The 17,431-nt window shown below is 41.3% G+C and overlaps 1 protein-coding gene across 1 annotated transcript in view; it reads right to left on the reverse strand.

Moving 5' to 3' along the window:
- Nucleotides 1–17,431, reverse strand: part of NGR-A29 (neuropeptide receptor A29) — a 91,085-nt gene that overhangs the window by 12,165 nt on the left and 61,489 nt on the right. Inside the window, exons 4-5 of the mRNA NM_001134273.2 lie at nucleotides 10,347–10,551; nucleotides 1,383–1,533 (exon numbers count right to left, since the gene is read on the reverse strand). Coding sequence (NP_001127745.1) covers nucleotides 1,383–1,533; nucleotides 10,347–10,551 — 356 coding nt within the window. The remainder of the gene's footprint in view (nucleotides 1–1,382; nucleotides 1,534–10,346; nucleotides 10,552–17,431) is intronic.

Consider the following 17,431-nt stretch of genomic DNA (forward strand, 5'->3'; position numbering starts at 1 on the left):
GAAAAAAAACGTTTTTTTTTTCTGTGGGTTAACTTACTCGTCGAGCCCTTCATCGCAAGCGACGGGTTCGGTGAGGACGGAGACCGGTGCTTGAGGTACCTAAAAGAGCACTGTTAATGCATCGGAAGGATCCGTAATGACGTGCATAGGCGGACGTCGACTGTTTACCATTCGGTCTACAGGCTTAGATATGCAGAAAAAACCGAAGACAGCCCCATGTTTAAATGTAGATAAATCGTACTCATAAATCAGTAGCATTGATTCAAAAAATGAACATTATCTTCAATACATTATTTAAATTGATTAAAAATATGAGGTCTTTGAAATCAAAATACCTCTTTTGTTATTCGTAGTATAGTTGAATATATATTTAGAGTCTCCTATTGCTAAAGGAACCTCTGCCGTATTAAATTCGCCCAAAGGTACAGACCGACAGCTGCCAGGGATCAAGTAGAATTTTTAAAAATAACTTGAAGCTGCATCTTGTGAGTTATTTCCGAAATCCGAAAAATACGTATTTTTTCAATATAGTTTACGTAATTACTCATGTTAGGACACCTCGTGAGCCCGCAAGGGTATGTACCACCACCGCGGCCATTTATGCTGTGAAGCACTAATACATTTTAGTTTGAGGCTGGGGTACCCATTTTACTGTAAAAACCGACGTTCTAGAACACATATCTCAAGGTGGGTGGCGGCCTTTACATTCTTGATATCTATGGACTCCGGTAACCACTTAATAGCAGGTGGACCGTGAGCTTGTCCACCTATCTAAGCAATCTATATATTAATACGTGAAGCAAAAACTTTGTACCCTATTTTACCAAAATTGCGCGGACGGGGGTGTATGAAATTTCCCACACTTATAGAGAATATAGAGAAGGAGTGCAGAACGTTAATGTTTTTTTTTTTTTAATTATGTATGAAAAATACAATAAATCAATAAATAAAAACATTACATACACTACCATATTTTTGACACACACACACACACAAACGCATGCATACTATTTGTTTATTGTAAAACTTTTCTTATTGCTTATAGTCTGTGGTCAAATTGAGAATTATTTATTAATATTTGCCTAAAGTGTAATCTTGGCGAAATCGGTGAATATAATAGTCTTTGACAATAGAATCTTAATAGTGTACAAACATATAATTTCAATTAATTATAGTCGAATTTCGTCGACCGGGGGACGACCAGTATTTTTTTTTATTTTTTTTTATTGCTTAGATGGTTGGACGAGCTCACAGCCCACCTGGTGTTAAGTGGTTACTGGAGCCCATAGACATCTACAACGCAAATGCGCCACCCACCTTGAGATATAAGTTGTAAAGTCTCAGTATAGTTAGTAAAAATAAATGTAAATTATAATGCTTACCACATCGCCATGATCGCGTACGGTAACCAGCACAAAGCGAAGACTGACACAATGGTTACTGTCATACGCAGGGTCCGCCTGCGGGCTCGCTCTAACAGACTCCTGTCTGATCTCCGAAGGCGCACGGGCTTAAGTCCGCTGTGGTATTTGTCTGTTAAAAAAAATTCAGTGCATATCATATCAGTTTCTTGTGCAAAGAAATCATACAATCCGGTTAGATTAATAAAGTACGCGTGTAACGAAATGTTCTAGTCGGTATTTAAGTTAATTTAATGTAAATTTTTTTTAAGCTATTGCATAGATTTTTTCGCGGGCCTTGAGAGCGGAATCGTGAAATTCCGTAACGAAAAAACCTTCCACCCCTCACTACGCCTACTATGTACATTGCATAGATTTTATCGCGGGCCTTGAGCGCGGCTTGAGAGCGGAATCGTGAAATTCCGTAACGAAAAAACCTTCCACCCCTCACTACGCCTACTATGTACATTGCATAGATTTTATCGCGGGCCTTGAGCGCGGCTTGAGAGCGGAATCGTGAAATTCCGTAACGAAAAAACCTTCCACCCCTCACTACGCCTACTATATACATTGCATAGATTTTATCGCGGGCCTTGAGCGCGGCTTGAGAGCGGAATCGTGAAATTCCGTAACGAAAAAAAACCTTCCACCCCTCACTACGCCTACTATGTAGCTCGCGTTCAACACATTCACACGTTGCGCTTGTGTAGTGTATAAAGTAAGAAGTCTTAACACCGATTTATGTACTATCAAAATATGTGATATAATTTGGTGGGTAACACAACGATAGCACGATTCAGCTTTTGCGTCAAGCGCCATCTATCGGCAACAAACGGAATTGTAAAATAGAAAATTATATCACATTACAATGCGTTGGGCGTGCCATTTTCTATCGCTTAGTCGAAGAATTTTTTTATTACTCCTACTACTCATTCAGTGATTGGAGTGGCATTAAAAATAAACTAGCTAAACCGTTCCGGACGGCGTCCATGGCCGGGTTTGGGCCTTGGCTCTTGGTGCCCTAGGGGACCGACTCTTGAGGCTTTACAACTCCTGCCTCGAGTCGGGACGGTTTCCTTCATCGTGGAGGACGGGCAGACTCGTGCTGTTGAGAAAGGAAGGGCGCCCGGCGGATACTGCCGCCGGGTACCGTCCCATCGTGTTGCTGGATGAGGTGGGCAAGCTGCTGGAACGCATTCTGGCGGCCCGCATCATCCAGCATCTGGTCAGGGTGGGACCCAATCTGTCGGCGGAGCAGTATGGCTTCCGAGAGGGCCGCTCAACGGTAGACGCGATCCTTCGCGTGCGGGCCCTCTCAGAGGAGGCCGTCTCCAGGGGTGGGGTGGCTTTGGCGGTGTCGCTCGACATCGCCAATGCTTTTAACACCCTGCCCTGGTCCGTGATAAGGGGGGCGCTGGAACGACATGGAGTGCCTCCCTACCTTCGCCGGCTGGTGGGTTCCTACTTGGAGGACAGATCGGTCACGTGTACCGGACACGGTGGGATCCTGCACCGGTTCCCGGTCGTGCGCGGTGTTCCACAGGGGTCGGTGCTCGGCCCCCTTTTGTGGAATATCGGGTATGACTGGGTGCTGAGAGGTGCCCTCCTCCCGGGCCTGAGCGTAATCTGTTACGCAGACGACAAGTTGGTCGTGGCCCGGGGGGGTAGTTTTGCCGAGTCTGCCCGTCTTGCTACCGCTGGGGTGGCGCATGTCGTCGGCAAAATCAGGAGATTGGGCCTCGACGTGGCGCTCAGTAAATCCGAGGCCATGTGGTTCCACAGGCCCCGGAGAGTGCCACCTGTCGATGCCCATATCGTGGTTGGAGGCGTTCGTATCGGGGTCGGGGTTCAGTTGAAGTACCTCGGCCTCATTCTGGACAGTCGTTGGACCTTTCGTGCTCACTTTCAGAGCCTGGTCCCTCGTTTGTTGGGGGTGGCCGGCGCGTTAAGCCGGCTTCTGTCCAACGTCGGGGGGCCTGACCAGGTGACGCGCCGTCTCTATACGGGGGTGGTGCGATCAATGGCCCTATACGGGGCACCTGTGTGGGGCCAGTCCCTGGTCGCGGGGGTGGCGAAGCTGCTGCAACGGCCGCAACGCACCATCGCGGTCAGGGTCATTCGTGGTTATCGCACCATCTCCTTTGAGGCGGCGTGTGTACTGGCTGGGACGCCGCCTTGAGTTCTGGAAGCGGAGGCGCTCGCCGCTGACTATCAGTGGCGGGCTGACCTTCGTGCCCGGGACGTGGCGCGTCCCAGCCCCAGTGTGGTCAGAGCGCGGAGGGCCCAATCTCGGCGGTCCGTGCTGGAGTCATGGTCCAGACGGCTGGCTGATCCTTCGGCTGGTCGTAGGACCGTAGGGCCAGGGAGGCGGATCTCGCCCAAGCCCTGGCCCTCTAAGGGTTTCGGGTCCCCTTCACATGTCGGTCTGGGGACCGGCGAAGGGGGCCTAAGAAGACGACGTGCAAGCTGCTCTGCACGCGTTTTACGCAAGAGCATCCGGGTGATGGAAGGCCGACTATCCTCGACCCACGCTGGTTCTGACCCAGCGGGGTATTCCGTAGGATAACCCATTCTAACCGGCGCCATCTAGGCGGGCTCCGGATAGCCTGCCGACCGAGAGGGCTGGTGGTCGTGGCGCCGACGACCGCCAGTCCGGCGTCCCGAGGGGGAGGGTGATGGGAGAGATGTGCTCCGCACTAAACGCTTCACTTTCCCCCTTTTGCCTTTTCATGGGTTCTGTCTCATGCGAGGTTCGGACGCGGGTTGTTGAGCGACAGGAGGTTTTTAAGTCAGTTCGACTCCGACATGCCCCGCCCTTCATCCCCAGGGGAGGGCGGAAGTCCGGCGATTTCCTCCTGACCAAAAAAAAAAAAAAAAGCTAAACCGTTGATTCTAGGCAAATCAGAGTTAGAACTAGCATCCAAAGGCGTGTCTCTATCCCATGTAGCGCCCTCTAGTGAGTGCGCTGTCAAAATGGTATACTCACAATGTAGCAGATTCATTGAAAGTTAGCCCACTGAGTTTCTCGCCGGATCTTATTTTATTGTTGTTTTAATATTAAATTATTATTATCGATTTATAATTGCATAAGTTGAAAAAAATGCTATGCAATAGCTTTACCGCGGCAGTCTCCGAGTGCCACACGTCTTTTTTTAATATTGTCCTTGTAGGCAGACCACCAATAAAAAGGTAATGGTAATAGTTTGGTGGTCTCAGCATGGTGTTATTCACTATAGCTTTCTCCGATTTGGTCAAGCAATAACGGGAGATGTCTACTGTGCCGAACTCCAAACAACAACAGAAAAGAAACAGCCCCGACTCATGAATCGATCTTCACCATTATTGCTCCATGATAACGCGAGACCTCATACAGCACGAGAAACGGTTTTAACTCTACAGAAACTGCAATTAGAAACCATTCGTCACCCTCCGTATTCGCCAGACCTTGCTCCAACGGACTACCATTTTTTTCGTGATTTGGACAATTTTCTACGTGATAAAAAGTTTTCTCCCCAGGAGGCAGTACAAAATACTTTCACACAGTTTATAGAATCTAAATCACCAGGGTTCTATCGTAAAGCATAAATGACCTTCCTATTAGATGGCAGCAATGTATAGATAATAATGGTAGATATTTTGATTAAATAAATATGTTAAATGAAAAAAAACCAATTTCAATTTTTCAGTACTACTGGCCAATTTCAATAACTTAACCTTTAATATTTTAAATTGCTAAAATGTAACAACACTGAATGACTGTAGTAATTAACATTTAAATGGCATATATACATAAATATACATAAAATTTTAAAGTATATTTAGCATATTCAATATAATATATATTTGAACAGGCGGTCTTATCGCTAAATACTATTATTAAAGATGTTGTTATGTCATGTTATAATGAATTCAAAATTCTATTTTATTCATGTAATTAATGTTTTTTTTTGCATCTATGTACAGTTTATTTGACAATGACTAGTATGTGCTTTCTTCACGTAGATTAGATAAAAAACACTACACCTATCTATTTTCTAGCTTAAAAATACTCTAATGGTCGGAAGTGTATTTACATAAAATGATATTTACGAAGCTATGAGTAACGGACACGAATGGCGTCCGCTGCAGTTGCAGCTGCGATAGCTATTTGCCCACCATTTCCATGAACTGGACCGTTTATTTTGAAAGTGGTGTAAGTCCATTTTTGAGAAAAATGAGCTATCACGTAATTCATGCTTAATTTAAAGTAAATTTTTTATATATAACTAGTCCGTGTTTAATTTCTCAAAAAAAATCCCGTGTTTTGTACAACTTAAAATCGTGCGGTAAATGAAATTGCATAATCATCGATTATGAAAGTGGTGTAAGTCCAATTGACAGAGGTAGGTGGCATAGCCAGACCTCATATGATTTGCCTGTATTTTTAAATCAACAAATATAGTAACGAGGTGTTACTAGTTAATAGTTTTACTGGTGGTAGGACCTCTTGGGAGTCCGCACGGGTAGGTACCACCACCCCGCCTATTTCCGCCGTGAAGCAGTAATGCGTTTCGGTTCGAAGGGTGGGGTAGCCGTTTAACTATACTGAGACCTTAGAACTTATATCTCGAGGTGGGTGGCGCATTTACGTTGTAGATGTCTATGGGCTCCAGTAACCACTTAACACCAGGTGGGCTGTGAGCTCGTCCATCCGTCTAAGCAATAAAAAAAAAAAAAAAAATTAAAACCTTTAATTATCTGGAAACAAAAGAAAATGGACTTACACCACTTTCAAAATAAACGGTCCATTACGGTTTCTTCAAAGAAAATTCAAGATGTCACGGAGCGCCAACTATGTACATTATCGTTCTGTCTAAGGAAAGTTTGCCTTTTTGCTTTGAAATATTAAATAACTTTAAACTTTGAAATAAAACTGCCGGCATCGGGGCTGCGTTTCGAATTTCATGGAAGTGCACTGTTGTTTACGTCAATCGTGATTTTGTACAATTTACACGTAATAGAACGTTCCGTTTGAAACGTGCCCCTCGACCAGAGCAGCTTCGCATACAACAGCATACGTTTTGAGCTTTTTATAAGCACTAGTGGTCCCCCAGTAATGGAAATTCGACTATAATTACTAATTTAAACTATAAGTTTGAACATTATTATGGTTCTATTGTCAAAGACTATTTTTTTTTTTTTTTTTTAAATAAATATATATTTACTAACAATCACGCCACGTTAACTGGTCCCGTGATAAGTTCGTAAAGAACTTGTGTTACAGGTACCAGATAACGGAAATAAATGTAAGATTTTTATTATACACATACATATATTTAATATACATCCATAACCCTGGAAGAGACATTTATATTTATCATACAAATATCTTCCCTTGGCGGGATTCGAACCCGTGACCCCCTTGTGTAGTGACCATGTCACTTACCACTACACCAGACGGCCGTTTAAATAATAATTATACTTCTGTGGCGGGTATCCATCATACAACGCAAGATAATTGACAGATGCCTGAATCTCGCTTACGACATTTTCAAGATAAGCTTGGATATATACAAGTTCCGAACAACAACATTCGGACCGTCGGTCTACCGAGCAATATCACCCGCTCAGTGGAAGATCTTCCCTTTGTCGTATATTCCTATACTTCTCTACCACCACAGATGTCGCCGAGACTACACTATAGACAAATAATATTATAGACAAACAGTATTAATCTATTCACAATTTGGCCACAGAAATTAAACAATAACCAAAACAGTATAAATGCGTGTGTGTCAAATACATGGTAGTGTGTGTAATGTTTTTTGTTATTGGTTTAATGTATTTTTTATGCATAATTGTAAAAAAATATTAGCATTGTGCACTCCTTCTCAATATTCTCTATAAGTGGGGGAAATTTCATACTCTTCCGTCCGCGTGGTTTTCGTAAAAAGGGGTAAAAAGTTTTTGCTTCATGTATTAATATATAGATATGACGAACTGACAGGCACCCTTTGTTATGAATTACGAAGCTGATAGATAGCACAAAGAGAGCGCCCTCTGGAGATGGGATCATGATGTATTGGATACAGAATGCAGATCCAATCCAGCACAGCTGGCCAGAGGATTATTTTTTTCTAGCTATAATTGTGGCGGTAGCCATCACCGAACACAATATATTTGACAGATGCCTGAATCTCACTTACGACATTTTCAAGATAAGCTTGCATACATACAAGTTCCGAACAACAACATTCTAACCGTCAGTCTACCGAGCAATATCACCCGCTCGGTGGAAGATCTTCCTTCCGTCGTTATCTCTACAATAATCACTTTAACCAGCACAAAGATTCTATTTGTAACCGGTACGTTCATGCACACTTCATTGCCAGAGATAATTTCTAAGCGTCACGATCTATCTTACATACGTGGTTTGATTAGTCGTCAGCGGTGGGCAACTTGAATGTACGCCGGTACACTATACACTAGTATTCATATGGCTCGATGGGCATCCATTATCCATAGTTTAGTATCCATAGTTTGGATGGTAATAAAAAAGTTATGTAACCAATAATTCAGAATACTATTCTTACTTTCTCAATATACGTGGTAATGTTCTCGTGTGGGCGGAAAGTTAAATCTGAAATTAAATTCGAGAGAAATAGCGAGAAGTACTCCACAGAAAGAATCCCTTGAAACTGATTTCGTCGGTGAATTATTCTAATATACAATATGTATGGCTTTACATTTCTTTATACAAGAGGCATTTTATGTTTAAAAGCCCGTAAATTGACTTCAGATTGCTTTATAATAATGTAGCAATGACGGGAACCGAAACAAAAAATAAAATCACTTTTTCCCTCGAACATAAATTGAGCTCCCGTTTTGAGTTAATTCGTAATGTAGGTACATAGTGTTATTTTAAACTAAATGTAACCCGCGGTTTTTCATTATTTCAAAGATTTCAGATCGGATTATTAAGGGAAACTTAGTTAATTTCCAATAGAATAACGCGGTTCGGTAAAACGCTATTTTACGTCACGTAACGAAAATGAAAGAGCTGAGGGTCACCAAGCGCCTGCTGACTATGTGCTAGGAAAGGATCCGGAGTTTCTTTAGGCACATAATGCGATCCTCATTGCACAGCCTGGAGAAACTCATCATTATCGGACAAATGGAGGGGAAGCGCGCTAGAGGAAGAGCGCCAGCTAGATGGGTGGACCAACTCAAGGAGGTGACTGGAGGCCAGAAACAGGGAGCGGTACATATGGCGCAGAACCAGACCGAATGGAGAAGATTGACATATAGTCACGATCCTCAGCATTGAGGGAACGACCAGAAAGAAAGAAAAGAACGAAAATGTGTTATACACCCTTCGGGCAACTTTCTATATCTCTCTCTGTCTGTCTCTTTATATTACATACTTTTTTTATTGCTTAGATGGGTGAACGAGCTCACAGCTGACCTGGTTTTAAGTGGTTACTGGAGCCTATAGACATATACAATGTAAATGCCGCCACCCACTTTAAGATATGAGTTCTAAGGTCTCAGTATAGTTACAACGGCTACCCCACTCTTCAAGCCGAAAGGCATTACTGCTTCACGGCAGAAATAGGCAGGGCGGTAGTACCTACCCGTGCGGAATCACAAGAGGTCCTACCACCAGTAATTACGCAAATTATAATTTTGCGGGTTTCATTTTTATAACACGATGTTATTCCTTCACCGTGGAAGTCAATCGTGAATATCTATTAAGTAAGTATTTCATTAGAAAAATTGGTACGCGCCTGCGGGACTCGAATCTTTATCAAGTCTCAAGTCTGTATGTCCGTGCCTAATATTAATACTCATACAAATGAACATTGCGAACGGCCGGTTATAAATCTTCAATATTTGATTTGGCTTTTTTCATAATTTTTATTTTTAGATTATGTAGGTACTTTTTAATGAATGAGCATCTTTCCAAGAATATATACCTATTATGATAACTTTTTTGTTTAAGATTCCTTAGAAATATCGGAAAATTTCCTCCTGGAAACACTGGTATATTTTTATAACGCTCATTAGATGTTAATTTTTCATTTCAGATATATCTTCTCCCAGTAAAACATCTGTTACATAAGGACAGACGTAGAGGAATCAGACAGTCGGATCCGGCTTGAAAGGAGAGATAATTGTTGATAATTGCAAAGTGATTTCACACTAATTTTATTTTAAAATAGGAGAATATGAATGACAGTCAACAATTGACATGACAATGTTACGAAGAGTTTTTTTTTTATGTGAAACATCTATAGCTGCACGTAAAACCGATTTCTGGCGTGGCGACGCGTCGCCATGCGCAATCGACTGTGCGATCCTCTCCCACTCGATCCGGCGTTAAGCCATCGCTCTCACTACACTGAGCTCGGATACATAGTGTATATATACTCCGTAGTGTACACAGTGTTGTTTACTACAGCACACATAACCTGTGTTTTACTTGAAAACAAATAATTTTTTCGTAATCGTTATTTTCGTTATTTTATCATTATGACATATTTAGTTCCTATCACAATCTGTTCTTTTCTGCATTTTACTTTTACAAAATAATGTCGATGTTTCACATCTGCCAGGCGTCCCGTGACGGCTCACATTTTTTTAAATAAAATATTTCGTTGTTAAACTAAATATCCACTAGATTTCGCGATACCATCCCACATGTATGTATTTAATTTGGGGATTGTATATTGCATGAATTAACAATATAAATTTCATCTAACATGTTATATACGCGTGGCAATCAAAAGTTTTGTGGGAACGACCGTTTTAGAGTATATGTAACGGTAATCCACAAAAGAGCAGATGGGCGGTATGCTCGTCTACCCATATAGACAAAAAAATATGTTACACGAGAATTTTAAAATAATAAAAAATAATAAAAAAATTCTATTACCTGGGTAGTTTTAATAAAAAATGTCAACTCACCACCAAGCTCTTTACTGCTCTTTCGTATCTCGCAGAAGATGCAAACATAGCAGACCGTGATGACAATCAGGGGCAGGAAGTACATCGCGCACATACAGAACACGTTGTACGCTACTTCCTGCTCGTAGGAGTTGAACGCGTCAAAGGACACGCACTGCTCGAAGCCGATCACACGAGGATGGTGCTTCACACGGAATACCATGCTCTGCGGACAACAGTATAGATGAAAATCTCACGGATGTCATAGATTTTTTTGTTTGTTTATTGGGTACCAACATGTATATATATCAGCACAGAACATAACAGGTAACATATTATTCAATTTTATTGTTTAGGATGGGATTTTATGACGTGGTAACTAAGACCTTTAAGTCATGTCTTATTTTAATTTAATTATAATTATTTTTATGAAAAATGATATAAAGGAGTGAAATGAAATGAAGATGATTAATTTGAGACATTAATCAACTGGGATGAAATTAAATGAAAATTCAATGGGATGTGATGATATGGGATGAAATATAATCTCAGTAAAATGGTGGTCATTTACTGAGATTTTATACATTGATCTCACACTAATGCTAACACAATTGCAGGTACCGACTGCATGCATTGGTAAAAAAAGCAGTTCTTTGTATAATACTAGAAAAAAAAACTTATATATACAATTACATGAAAACCTTTACATTATTACATATTTACTACCAAATACGCTATTACATAACTGAAAAAGCTCATTGAGCAAGGTTGTAGACTTCTCATCTAAAACTGTTAACTAGTTGACTTCAATAAGGGTACAAATACATGAGATGCTAGTTAGATTAATGCTAAAACGATGTGCGATAGTGTGAACAAGGAGCTACCTACCTAAGCGTGTAGTAACGCTATGAATCGCATATTTTATTCATCGAAGATAGTCAAAAAGTGCGTAAAATCCAATTGGTAACTGTCAATGGACGTGGATAATAGTATTACGCCGGTAAGAGTAAGGCCATCTATCGCCGAATAGTCGAACGAATATCGAAGGATCTAGTATCATCTAGAACGCTCGAGAAGTACAACGCCATCTATTGTCAGATAGCGGAAACGCAGTACTCGGCTTTTGTGGAATATTCTCGACGATTCTAGAGATTTCGTCTCGATTATAAAAGCGTTGCAGAGATGGCACGCAGTTAGTAATCGGAACTACTCGACACGAAACAGCGAACGGATCACCTGAAGCGAAGCGGAAGAAGCGAATTGAGATTTTTAGAGTGTTTGTTGCGTGTTTTAAGTGTTCTAAGTGTTGAATATAGTTTTTAATTTACACTTCGGTTTAATTTTATTTATCCCGAACCCCTGCGCGTAACAATAAGAATATTGCCGGCTCCCTTGAAACATACAGACACAAAGCAAAATAAAATATTTAGAAAATAATGACTATTAAACAGAAATAGGCAGGCACTAAGTCAGGAAGATATACGTCTGCCTATGAAGGCAATGATGAAATTTGTTAGAGAAAACCTAGACTGAATTAACAGTATCTGTGTTTTGCCATTAATTATATCGTAAAATAATAAGTAATCTGTGTTTAAAAAACAATGATTATAGAAATGTGACAATATAAAACCATAATAATGTTCAAAATTATTATTTAAATTAATTATGATCGAATTTCAAATTTGGGGGTACCACTAGTATGTATAAATTGGGTTTCGGGGGGCATTGGCGGGAAACCCACTGAGTTTCTCGCCGGATCTCCTCAGTAGATCGCGTTTCCATTCCGGTGGTAGATTCTGCGAAGCACTGCTCTTGCTAGGGCCAGTGCTAGCAACACTCCCGGTTTGAGCCCCGTGAGCTCGCCTACATGTTAGGGCGAAGCTGAAATAGCCTCTCAAGGCTATCAGCATAGGTAGGGAAAAAAAAGTTGGCGGGGTTATTTTTATCACTGCGACTGCGAGCCAAGAGAGCGCGGTTGCTAAATATTTACTTACGTAAGGTTCAACTTTGGATCCATGAATGTTGTATTTGTTTCAATCTGGCGCTTTCAGCATTACGCAAAAATCTCTACGCGCATTCTAATATGTACATATTAAATTATGAAACCGTCTTTTTTAAGACGCTATTGATATAAATATTCAGACGCCATCTTTGTGAATTCACGGAAAGAGCAGTGAAACGTATCCTACGGTGTATTAATGCGATTAAAGCCGGGGTTAGGACATGAAAAATATGTCCAATACGAAATAAAGCAAAAAAAAATATAACAAATTAAAAGTTTCCGCAATGATTCCAGATTCATTGTTGCCCTTCCACTCATATGACGTTCGAATATGGGATATCTTTTTTTTATATTTTTTTATTGCCTATATGTGTGGACGAGCTCACAGCCCACCTGGTGTTAAGTGGTTACTGGAACCCATAGACATCTACAACGTAAATGCGCCACACACTTTGAGATATAAGTTCTAAGGTCTCAGTATAGTTACAACGGATGCCCCACCCTTCAAACCGAAACGCATTACTGCTTCACGGCAGAAATAGGCAGGGCGGTGGTACCTACCCGTGCGGACTCACAACAAGTCCTACCATCAGTAATTACGCAAATTATAATTTTGCGTAATTACTGATGCTATTCCTTCAACGTGGAAGTCAATCGTAAACATTTGTTCAGTACGAAATGAAAATAATGAAATAAATGTGGTAGGTAGGCACCGGCTTGGCTCTGACTCTGGCATTGCTGAAGTCCATGGGCGATGGTAACCATTCACGATCAGGTGGGCCGTATGCCTGTCTGCCTACAAGGGCAATAAAAAAAATATTAGAAAAATTTGGTACCCGCCTGCGGTATTCCAACACCGGGATAGTCGCTAGACACGAATGCACCGGGCGCCTTATCCTTTAGGCCACGACGATTTATACATTAATCACGACGATTTATAAAAGAATTTATATTATTTAAGGTTTCTACAATACAAATTAAGACTTATATCTCATGCCTGAAAGAGAATGGCGGCATACACGTTGTGATATCTGTGGACTCCGGAAACCACTCAATATTAAGTGAGCCCACAAATCACATAATGTCCTAAATAAAACATAACAGAGCAGCGTGATCGCATTTCGTCTGTATGTAATGCGAATTGAATAAAAATGCCTTTTCGCTTTAAAAAGTTTTTGGAACCACAAAAACATTTTCCGAGATTTTCGTCGTTCTTGACGTAAAACGCTTTCAAGGCTTTAATCCCGGACTTATTTAATTTGTTTTATAGCCCCTGAAACGTTTAGATCACTTGGTAAAAGTAAACGTTTTTAATGGCAACGGAAAACATTAATTTTTTTATGCAAATCATCGTTTTCATGAGCAAGCAGCGCTTCCGTGTCGTATTCTTTGTTTATTTATTATTTATTACCCTTTTAATCAGACGAGCATACGCCCTACCTGATGGTGAGTGGTTACCGTCGCCCATGGACTTCAGCAATGCCAGGGGCAGAACCACGCCGCTGCCACAGATTCGCTCGTTTTATATTTATTGTTTGACAGTGATTATAAAGGTTAGATTAAAATTAGTTTGTTGAAATTTAAATGAGAATATTGTCGCGTCTCAGTACTCAGCCCTGTGAGGAGTACACTGTTTTAAATTGTTTGGTAAAAGACCTGCCCCGTGTGAGGTGGTAAAAACCGGATCCATAGACCCCCACTTTAAGATATCAGGTCGAAGTCTTATTCGCGATAGAATTAAACAAGATGCTAGAGCGTATTCGTGTAGGCTTACAATATACCCTACTGTCAGCAAATGCCGATCGTACTATGGTGTCAAATTCAGAAAACGTCGCGGCCTATTCTCCTGTGAGTCCCTTAGTCGCCATTTACGCCTTCCGTGGAAAAAGATGCGTTGGTGCTGCTGCCAGGCCAATATCACGTTTTGTAAATAGTAATAAGGTAGATTTCTAAAGATTTCAAATCTTCGATATGCAGACGACATTATTTTAGTCGCGTCAAGTATCAGACAGATGGATTAGTTGTTCAGCAGAGTGGAACGCGTCAGTCTTGATTCCGTACTTAAAATTAACTTAAAATTAAATATCATGATTTATTTATTTACTGCTTAGATGACTTAACACCAGGTGGGCTGTGAGCTCGTCCACCCACCTAAGCAATAAAAAAAAGATGAGTGTACGAACTCACATCCCCACCTGTGTTAAGTGGTAACTGAAGCCCATAGACATCTACAAAGTAAATGCTCCACCCACCTTGAGATATAAGTTCTAAGGTCTCAGTATAGTTACAACGGCTGCTCCACCCGTCAAACCGAAACGCATTACTGCTTCACGGCAGAAATAGGCAGGGCGGTGATACCTACCCGTGCGGACTCACAAGAAGTCCTACCACCCGTAATTTGATTGTGGACCGTGCTAATAATAACTCGCCAGAGGTCACATGAATTGCGAACTGCGATGTCGTACAATCATACATTTACTTGGACGCACTGATTTTTAACAGTGGCGGGTGCGTTGGTGAAATCAAGTGGCGTATGACTATTTCGAGGTCAGCCATGGACAGGCTGAAGAAAATATGGGGGATTGAAAGCCACTAAAATAAGACTTGTAAGAGCGCTCTTCTTCCCCATGGTTCTTTACGCTGCTGAGACCTGGACATTAAGAGAAACTGAGAAAAAGTTGTAGTGCTGACCGCGGGAGCCCCCCTACTTTGACCGGGTTTTGACCCCGGACGGAGATTGGACGTCGGGTGCAAGAGTGCAGGGGAGTCGTTTAGTGGGTAGGGCCCTAAAATTCCTTGGGCCCGCGGTCTGCTCCACCTTGCAGATTGTCAAGTCCCACATACCCCGCGCGCCCCCTAGGCACGGGACCTCGTAGGAGGTTCAGCCCCCCGCCCGGAAAAAAAAATCTATTTATTGTATAACTAAAGACAGCAAATAAAAAAAATAATAAATCATACAAGTCTTTGTTTGTTATAAACAAATTGATAAAATTTTATCAATTTGTGGTTTCTGAATATTTAAAAAAATCCTTTATTAAAAATAAAATATAGGATAGGTTATATGTTACTGCCAGGAGCAATGAGAAACTAATCGAAGCGATGCCATCTAGTGGCAGACGCCCGTAAGCATTTTTGTTGAGTGCTTGAGTTGCTTATCTGTAACTAATTTATGTGTATCATCTATGTTATTTAGGGCCCTTCCGCAAAGCCCGTGCAATCTCAGCAAATTCGTGCCATTTTGTTTTTCCTACAGCGGGAAAAAATAAGAAAGGGTGTACGTACATTTGTATTGAGTTTTTATTTATGTATTATAATAAAAGGTTAAGTGAAACGAAATGCAGGAACAGGTATGAGTGAGAAGATATGTCCTACAACACGAAATCCCATATTAATGTCCTAAATTTTACTCCCGAAGCGTTCTCACTTCAGAATTTTCTCCCGTGCTATGCGCAAACCATATACATGCGTAACGAAGATGCGTTCAATACAATCCGAATTACAAATACCTCTAACAATGGCCCTGTTCGTGAGTCAATATGCGTGGCCATGTGAATGCACATAGTGGGAGTGACCATAATTAAACACAATTGCTTTCAATATGCATGTTGCCCTGACAACGCAGACGAGAACTAATTTCGTCTCCTGAGACGTCAACAGACCTTGAATAGATACGAATATGGAATTCGTGAATGGTCCCTCTTATTTGGACTTAATGTTTAATTTATAATTCAGTCAAAAAAAGTAACGGGACTGGATGATTTGTTTATGGTTCTAAGCATTTTTTTTGTCTTTTCTTGTGATTGTTATATTGGTATAACTGTTTTTCGATTTGGCGCGATGTTTGAGTTGCATGCATGTGTTAGATAAAAAACAGTGACGTTTTAGTTATATCTTAAAAGTGTGTATTGTGAATTTCGTGATGGAAAAAACACGGAATTTGGCAATTTAGTACTCTAAAACTTGAGGCCTTAGAACTATTATCTTAAGTTAGGTAGCGGCATTTACATTGTAGATGTCTTTGGGCTCCGGTAGCCACTTAACACGAGGGCCATGAACTTGTAAGCAATAAAAAAAAGATGGCCTATGGGAGGTTTTTTTTTTTTTTTTTTGCTTACATGGATGGACGAGCTCACAGCCCACCTGGTGTTAAGTGGTTACTGGAGCCCATAGACATCTACAACATAAATGCGCCACACACCTTGAGATATAGTTCTAAGGTCTCAGTATTGTCACAACGGCTGCCCCACCCTTCAAACCGAAATGCATTACTGCTTCACGGCGGAAATAGGCGGGGTGGTGGTACCTACCCGCGCGGACTCACAAGAGGTCCTACCACCAGTGAAAGAGTAAGAGTAAGAGGTTGTATTCGGAGTCCCTGAAAATGTTGCAAAAGTCTCACGGTGAGTGCCTTTACCAGAAACAAGTGCCTAGGAGTGGTAAAAAGCGTTCAAAAGCGGTCGAGATGTGATTGAAGACTTGCCTCGCTCTGTTAGGCCGTCAACGTTTGCAACTGAAATTGAAATCGCATGATAGAAGTAATAACAGAAAATCGTTCAAGTTTGTGAGAGATAGCCGCCGAACTTTCTGGATCTTTCACGAGAAAAATAATCACTTGGGTATGAAGTGAGGAGAGGTGTGGCCGCGTATTGTGAAGCTTGCCACCAACATCTGAAGTGATGACTACGACCGCTCTGTCAAAAGTGATACCGACAAAGAAGAAATGAATCATGAGCTAGCTAATCTCAAAAGATCTGAATTTTCTCCAAAAACTCAATCGCGTAAGAGTAGATGAGGACATACCAAAACGAATCAATTCTGACGAGCCATGAAACACGTTGCCACTGGAGACGGTACGTGAGTTTACAAATTTGCATTGAAAACTAGTCAACAGGCCTCGGGGTAGCGTCTTCCAACTGAACCGAAACCTAAAAAAACCAGGCCAAAGTCAATCAAATGTCAAAGTCATGTTTTTTTAACTATCGCGGTGTTGTGCCCCCGGAATTCTTGAATACTGGTGGTAGGACCTCTTGTGAGTCTGCACGGGTAGGTACCACCACTCCGCTTATTTCTGTCGTGAAGCAGTAATGCGTTTCGGTTTTAAGGG

The sequence above is a fragment of the Bombyx mori genome, chromosome 21 (genome assembly GCF_030269925.1).
Source record: "Bombyx mori chromosome 21, ASM3026992v2".
Classification (NCBI taxonomy): Eukaryota; Metazoa; Arthropoda; class Insecta; order Lepidoptera; family Bombycidae; genus Bombyx; species Bombyx mori.